Here is an 8,660-nt window from a genome sequence, read left to right as displayed (position 1 = left end):
TATTTTCTGTTTCACTCACCAGAGATCAAATGGCCAGCAACAACACAGCAAGCATAGCACAAGCCAGGAAGATGGTGGAACAACTGAAAATGGAAGCCAACATTGATAGAATAAAGGTGCGAAAGTCAGAATCTCCACTTTCCAAACATTGGATAATAACACTGGGATTAATTTGAAAAAGGAATTTCCAAGACCTAATTTGACCACATTAAAAGAATTACTTGTAATTTAGTCAATGTATTAGTCGGTCCATTTGTTTGAGATTTGTAGTCTGCCTGGCACTAAGGTAAGGATATTTCATTGAAAATCAGAAATCATTGAGGACTGTGATTGGTTTCCAAATTGTCTCCTCAGTAAGTGGACTACTGCAGTAAAATGATACCTTTGTGTCTTTCAGTCAGGTTAACTGGGTAAATAATTCGACCTCATGGCAGACACTTGTTATAGAACATTAAATTAGTCTTCAATGTGAAAATATATACACTTTTATTTGCAAGCTTCTTAAAAGATGTTTGTAACTTCAAATCTACAAAATGATTAAATAACTAAGGCACTGCTTAATAATTCACAGTTATGTATTGAAGCAGGTAATACGTGGAGAAAAAAAGTAAATCTGGAACTACCGGGATTACCAGAAATGGCACATCACATGACACAATTTAACCACCAGAAAGGAGAAACTAATCCTTGTGTTTACTTATAATGCTTTCATTTCAGTTTTTTTTAATTAATATTACAAAGGATCATTTTGCTGCTTTTCTCCTATTACCCAACTTTTAACCAGCCAGTTAAAACTACATTTTGCACTGTTAGTGATAAAAGCACAAACCAGTTCATGCATACGTGAAGTCTTCCCACTGATGGCTGCATATTCTGGTGGCAGATATAGCAGCAGAGGCCACCAGTTGTTCTAAATGAGCCATAACTGCTAGGTTAACACACTCAATGATTTTCAATTCCATTGTAATTGACATTCATTATAATACCTTTGAACTATGTCTATCGAAAGCAAAGAAAGGATTGATTATAAAACATGGAAATGATGCATTACAAAACATGTACAGGCTTATTCACAAAAGATAAAATGAACGTGAGTAGCTACCAAGTGAAGCCTAACTGTAATGATCTTTGATCAATCATAAGACAGTGTTGAATGTTTGGGAAATTGCTTAAGATTGTATTAAATTGGCTTAAAATTATAAGGTTTGGTCCAGTCAAAAATAAGTGGAATAATGAAGCCCGTATGACTTAAATACAATGAATCACAATTTAGTTCTAAAAATATGGTTAAGAAAGGAAACCACTAAACTACAGAACCAACAGAAGAGGAAGTCCAGCACTTTTACACGTCATTGTTGACCATGAGCATGAAAAAAGAATTCTTTTAACTATAGCATATATAACAGTCATATAATGTATAACACAAAACTACTTTGCAAAATGTCTTTTATATAAATCAACATAGATTTCTGAAGTTATTTGTTTGACTTCTTGAGATGCACAAAATAGCATATCCAAGAGGAGGAGAGCAAATATGTTCCAGTCTTGAGGCTGTACAAACACAGTGGGGAGAGTACCCATGGATAACTTGATCCACGTCCTGATGAGGAAGTGGTTTGTTTTTACATTCCTACTTCCTCAATTACATTTCAAACCCAGTTACTGTTGGCATAAACATCTATCCTGACAGCCTCTAGCACAACTCTAAACCTGTTGACCAAATCCTTTCTTGGAACAGCCTCAGTAAACATGGTTCAGAATCAAAGCAATGTGGATGGAATGGGATAGATTCTAAAATCAGCAACTGAATAAAACTGAAGTTCTATTCAGAATGAAACACAGAGAAAGAATGGGAGCTAAAGTGTTCTAGCCTTTTGCCTGACCAGCATCCCCTTCAAGTTCTGCTTCCTCATTAGCAATGCAGAGTCATGGAAATAGACCTATAATTTAATTATAAATGACAGAATCCTCGACTGTGGGCTCATAAACCATATTATAGTTTTCAATTCAATGGTTTTTCTCATGTTTTATTTGTTCCGTTTTCAGGATCTGTACATTGCTGGTGATGCCAGCATTTATTCCTGATCCCTAATTGCCTTTGAGCCGCTCCAGTCCTTCTGGTAAAGGTACTCCCACAGTGCTGTTGGGTAGGAGTGCCTGGACTTAGACCCAATGACAACGAAGGAATGGCAAAATATTTTCAAGTCAGGATAGTGTGAAACTTGGAGGAGAACCTACAGGTGGTAGTGTTCCAATGTGCCTATTGCCCTTGTCTCCCTTAGTGATAAAGTTTGAGGGTTTGGGAGGTGCTACATGAATAGCCCTGGTGAGTAACTGCCGTGAATTTTGAAGATGGCTCATATTGCAGCCATGATGCATTGGCAGTGATAGGAATGAAGCTTTAGTTTATTGGGCGCCATTCAAGTGAACTAATTTCTCTCGACTGCTGTAGGGCTTCTGGTGTTGTCGGAGCTGTACTCATGCATGCAAGTGGGGAGTGTTGCAACTTGCTGCTGACATGTGACATAAATAATGCAAAGGCTTTGGGGTGTCAGAAATGACTTGCTACCTGCATGTTGTCCTGTGTTGCAGCTTCACAAGGTTGGCACCTCAGATAGGCAGAAAAGATTTACGAAGATGTTGCCAGGACTAGAGGCCCTGAGTTATAGGGAGAGACTGGCCAGGCTAGGTCTTTATTCCTTGGAGTGTAGGAGAATGAGGGGTAATCTTATGGAGGCTTATAAAATCACAAGGGGCATAAGATGGATGGTAGCAGTCTTTTCCCCAGGGTAGGGGAGTCCAAAACTAGGGGGCATAGGTTTAGGGTGAGAGGAGAAAGATTTAAAAGGGACTTGAGAGGCAACTTTTTCACGCAGACGGTGGTGAGTATATGGAACGAGCTACCAGAGGAAGTTGTTGAGGCAGGTACAATGGTATTATTTAAGGAGCACTTGGATAGGTACATGCAGGGGCGGGGCTTAGAGAGATATGGGCCAAATGCAGGAAATTAGGACAAGATGAGTGGGCACCATGGTTGGCATGGACTCATTGGGCCAAAAGGCCTGTATCCATGCTGTATTGCTCTATAACTCTATATATGTATTCATGAGGCTGTTTCCTTTTTCCAGCCCTCAATGAAGCAGTGTTCTTTTCCTGTTTTGTTATAATAGTAAAGTGAGGGATATATTGGACCATAAAGGTTACAGAATGCCCAGTGTTCAGTTGCCAGATGTGTACATGAGTTTACTTCTTTTAGCATAATGGTAGTGCCACATAACATGATGGAGGTTATCCTTGGTGTGAAGATAGGACTTTATCTCCACAAGGGATTGCGTGGTAGTCACATTACATGGACAAATGAATCTCGAACAGGTGATTGGTGACTGGTGTGGATAAGGTCAACTAAGTTTTTCCCTCAAAAAGCAAAAATCTGCAGATGCTGAAAATTTGAAATAAAAACAGAAAATGCTGGAAATACTCGGCAGGTCTGGCAGCATCGGTGAACAGAGAAAACAAGTTAAGGTTTCAGGTTGATCAACTTTTATCAGAAGGGAATGTCTGTGAGTGGAGATGGAAAGAGACTGAATGAACAAATGGAAATTGTGCTGGCTGAGACAGGGGATTTGAAGGATTGTTAATCACAGCTCATCTGTCTGGAGGGATTTTAAACAAAAGGGGATGAACGAGAACAAGGGAGAGAAATAAAATTCTGGAACGGTGGGATACAAAACATTGCAGATGCTAGGGATCTGAAATAAGAAAGAGCACACTAGAAATGCTCAGGTTAAGCAACATCCTTGGAGAGTGAAAAACAGAGTTCACATTACAGGTTGATGACCTCTCATCAGAACCGGTTTTTGCTACCACATATGCTGCCTGACCTGCTGAGCATTTCCAACACTTTCTTTCTTTCCAAATATCCAGCATCTGAAGTCTTTATATCTCAACTGCGACACTCTTGTATTTTTTTCTCTCCTTCTCTGTTTCTATTCATCTCCTTCTATGTACATCTCCTCTAGAAAGACCAGCCGTGAATAACATGCCATCACCACCCTCTCTCAGCCAGGACCACTACACCCCCTATCATTCAACTTCACAGTCTCCAATAACAGCATAAATATTCTCTTTGCTCTCTTCACCCCTCCCTCTTCTCTGCAACTTAAAACATGTTTGATTGCATTGTCCTCAGGAATTTTGAGATTGAAATTTGTCACCCAGATTTTCAGTACTTCTTCCAGGTATTGTTCAACATGAAAAAACAGTGATTCATCAGCTGAGGGAAGACAGTAGGTGGTAATCACGACTGTGTTTCCTTACCCTTGTTTTCATTTGCGTATGTGCTGCACCACACATGGGCCTCTCGTGCCGAAATGGATTTTCACAAGATCAGTGTGATATAACAGGGACTTACCTGAACAAGTCCCCGGTAAGTGGTAGGGATCACACTCAGGCAGACCCCTTTTAAGTCTTGTCCAGCTCTCCACTGAGCCCTTCACCAACCTCACTCCACCGCCCTTCACAAGCTTGCAACCTTCCCCCTTGCCTGCTCACCTACTGAAGTGCTGAACCCACCCTCCACATCCCCTTCCAACTTCCCCCTGCTTTGGACCTAACTGTTATCTTTTGCATGTTGTGCAGTGGTGGAGCTCAGGAAGGAAAAGTCCTGAGTGTGCAGTGTTCAGTCATGCACAATGTTGAGGGTCAAGACCTACTGAGTTTCCCAGCAGTGTGCCTTCAAACAAAATACTTGTTAACCTGCCATGGGCCGACTGCTTAACATGCCTTCAGGGTCACTGGCCAGTCCTAGGCAGGTATCACTTAAGAAAATGGCAGACAGAAACAGTGTAAAAGTAGAGAATTAATGATGCACACTAAGAACTAACCACTTTAAATTGAACTTCTCGATCAGAGTTGTGACCAAAAGCCCTGAAGGATAGTTTCAAACTAATATAATTAAGACTCTTGTGACCCATTTCCCATCATCATACTTCCATCCATTCCATTGAGATGTACTTATGCTGATAATAAAACTAGCATCCAGGATCACTGGGACTTTTCTGGTGATCTCTCCAATTTCCTGGCTACATTTGGCATGGAGAAACCTGAAAAAGCAAATGGTCAGAAAATGGCATAATTTTCCTCTTCTGAAAAACAAAAAAATCATAGTTTTATTAAATAATTTCTGATAGTGAAGTAAACTCACCCACTGAAAACTATTGCAATAAAGATGAGCAATATCATTTTGTTTTCCATCTCGCCTTAAGGTATGGGTAGTGAGTATTCGATTGTAGAGGATGGTAAACTCCCACCCAACATCCGCAGTAAAGGGAGGTAACCAGAGGCGGATCCTTGGTTGATTTTTGTTCCTCTTGGCACAATGACAACGAGGCAAATTGTAGAAGCCTAATTCATGTCCTAAGTAAGGGCAGTTGATCCAGCACAGATTGGGAATTGTAGCTGTACTCTTGAACTGAATGCTGGATGGTGCTTTTAATTATGTGAACCTGAATTTTCGTTTAAATGTGGAGAGCTTAACAAGTTAAATGGCTATTATCATTGCCTGTAGGAATTTGTTCCACTATAACATTTCTAATGCATTCTATATTTCCCTGCTTCAGGTTTGTGTTTTCACTTAGAAATATCAGATAGAAGTATATGAAACTGAGGCATCTATTTACCAACTTAGATGCAGTGACCAAGCCATTATTTTATCAGAGGCCTTGACCGAATATAGCTGATGTCTTGAAATGCCTGACTTCTAATAATTTCATGGCAAAGACATTACTCGTAGGCTGGACCATCAAATGACATTAAAAAAACTGAAGTGTCGACTCACACCTTCTGCCTCCACAGATGCTGTTTGACCTGCCGAGTTCTTCCAGCATTAATTTATTTGGTTCCAGATTCCAACATCTGCAGTCTCTTCTCTTCTGTCTATCAATTGACAGTACCTGGAAGCTAGTCTTCCGACCTTTATGTCTGGTTACTACTTTCTGTAGCCAGAGAAATAAAGGGATGAATTTATACCGGACCTGTTGCCTGTTATGAGATACATGGAAACTACCTTTTACTCCAACTGAGACAGTTCTTCCAGTAATGTTACAGCAGAGCAGTAGGATAAGCACTATTTAAGTTAAATGGACAAGTAAACAAACAAACAAGATCTGTGGTGTTGTATAGCTTTAGTGGCTTCAACTAATTTCAACCCAGAAATATTTAGAAGTATTTTGGAACTGTAGTTAAAAACGGGGAGATTGACTGGTAAGTAATCGGTATTATTATGTAGGCTGAAAAGTAAACTTTGGATAGCACAGCTTACTTGCTTATCTTCTGTTATAAAAATGGAAAATGCTGGAAAGACTCAGCAGATCACATCCGTGGGAAAAGAAACAGAGTTAGAATTTCAGGTCGAAGACCCTTCATCACCTTATAGCTTGGGTTCTTTGACATATACCTGACAGGGTAAACAGAACTCAAAATTTAAATTATATCTAAAAGTTGTCTTTCTGAAAGTGTAGCAGAACTTGTGTTGTGAGCTCAGGTCCAGAGTGGCACTTATCTTCTGATACATGGGCATGTGTTGCACTTAAGACAAGTTGTTTTGTATGAATATCATTGATTCACCATTTTATAAAGAGGTGGCTTTGGAAATCTCTAATGGAAAACTAGTGACTGGCTCTGGTTATTCATTGTCGTAAATCATTTATATCCAAGCAGACACAGCCTTAAAGCAAAAGCAAAAAACCTAAATTTGTTCTACATTTTCCAGGTGTCCAAAGCAGCAGCAGATTTAATGGCTTACTGCGAAGCTCACGCTAAAGAAGATCCTCTACTGACACCAGTTCCTGCATCAGAAAACCCCTTCAGAGAGAAGAAGTTCTTTTGTGCCATCCTGTAAAGACCCGCCCAGCCTGAAAATCAGGCCGCTCTGAACAGTGATGTTGAGTTTTACCAACGTGGACATATTATTGTCCACAGAATTTTTAACAAAGCTTGGAAGCTACAGGGATGTGCATGTTTAAAGAATCTTGTCACCTTATTGGTAATGGAAGCTGAAGAACTATCTTGAGAAAATAGAGATTCTAAAACAGCTTAGAATGAAACAGTGTAGAGATGTCACATTTTTTTGCTCCTGCAAAGACCGTAAATTATGATTCATAGTTTAATGTCTAAAGTATGACAGTTGTTCAAAGAAAGGTAAATACTGAGGAAGATGTATAATTTTATTGGAATGATAATTGTTGTTCTTCAATATAATTTCTATTTAAGTTAAATGGACAAGTAAACAAACAAGATCTGTGGTGTTGTACTTTAACATTTGGTTATGTGCTTTTTGCATTAGAGTAGCACAATAATATGCTGGACTTTGCTTTGACAGCTGATTTTCAAGGAAGAGAAATGTACCTAATAAGAATTTAGCAAATGGAATATCATTTGCAAGACAAACAAGCTGGCAGCTTTGCTTTTTCTTAGACTCTTCTTAGTGCTCCTCTAACATACAGTATGTGTATAGTAGCTTAAAATTTCTGATAGTATCCGCAAATCATCTGTTTAGTGATCCTGATATTTGTGGTAGCAACAAAAGAATTGCATGAAAATATTTCAGCCTTTTGCCCTTTAATTGAATTAGTTTAACTGAACTGGTGAAGTGATATCGATATACAAAAGACAAAACGTTAACATCAATCACTAATGAAGCACAGCCAATTTCTTGATGGCCCTATTTTCTCACTAATGCTTGTGAACACTATAAGAAATATTTGTCAGTGAATCATTTATAAAGATTTATACCAACTTAACTATTGTAAAATAACAGGTAAAAATTGCATGCAAACAATAAAACAATAGTACATAGACATACATGCCAATGTTTGAAAAACAAGACCAATTATCAAAAGTAGCATTGTACTGGAAAAAAAACATTGATAATGTCTCTTAATTGATTGGTTGAACAAAACAATTTTAATAGCCAAATGATTCCATTCCTTGATGTGGTCTTTCAGTATATTCTTACCCAAATGAAACCACAGAAATGGTTTTTGAACAGTGTAATATGCAGATGAACAAATGGGTCTCAACTTTGAATGATCAAATGATTTTACCTCAGACTATTACACCGCCTTTTAAAAAATCTTTTTTATATTTTCAGATATGTATTTTTACTCAATTGCTAATTTTCTTAGATCTGCATGTACCAACATCTGCCACTACACTGCCAAACCAGCCCTCTGCTTCATTTCGAATTCAATACAAGGAGTGGTTTACCATAGTACTAGACCCACATTAGTGCAGAAAAGTAGAGATCACCATCGAACAATGACACATTAACCAAATCAGTTGCATTGAAAACATTACAAAATGAGAAAGAATGACATGTATGACTATGGCTCATTGAGTCTAATTTTTCTGTAAATTTGTGTTCATGGCAGCAGTGAGTTTTAATGCCTGTATGGGACAACAGGAATGCTAAATGTGACAGCAAGAAGAAAAGGGATGTGTGAATTCTCTTAATGAGTATAATGTAAAAATGTGTATTGTATTTCTGGTTGTATATCTTTGTCAGCTTTGTATAAGGAAACCTGATCAAAGTATGATGTAGTGCACATTTCCATGCCATGTGAACAATGTATGTTTTAAATAAAAACTTCAAAACATTTCAA

The 8,660-nt window shown here is 38.4% G+C and overlaps 1 protein-coding gene across 2 annotated transcripts in view; it reads left to right on the top strand.

Annotated features, from left to right (window-relative positions):
• The window catches only part of LOC127572206 (guanine nucleotide-binding protein G(I)/G(S)/G(O) subunit gamma-2), a 44,486-nt gene extending 35,826 nt beyond the window's left edge, over positions 1 to 8,660 (top strand). For both annotated transcript variants that reach the window (XM_052019150.1, XM_052019141.1), the window contains 2 exons: positions 23 to 116; positions 6,770 to 8,660. In XM_052019150.1, coding sequence (XP_051875110.1) covers positions 30 to 116; positions 6,770 to 6,898 — 216 coding nt within the window. In that variant the 5' untranslated portion in view covers positions 23 to 29 and the 3' untranslated portion in view covers positions 6,899 to 8,660. The remainder of the gene's footprint in view (positions 1 to 22; positions 117 to 6,769) is intronic.

The sequence above is a fragment of the Pristis pectinata genome, chromosome 1 (genome assembly GCF_009764475.1).
Source record: "Pristis pectinata isolate sPriPec2 chromosome 1, sPriPec2.1.pri, whole genome shotgun sequence".
Lineage (NCBI taxonomy): Eukaryota > Metazoa > Chordata > Chondrichthyes > Rhinopristiformes > Pristidae > Pristis > Pristis pectinata.
Note: the sequence above shows the minus strand (reverse complement) of the source record. Positions and strands in the feature narration are given on the sequence as shown.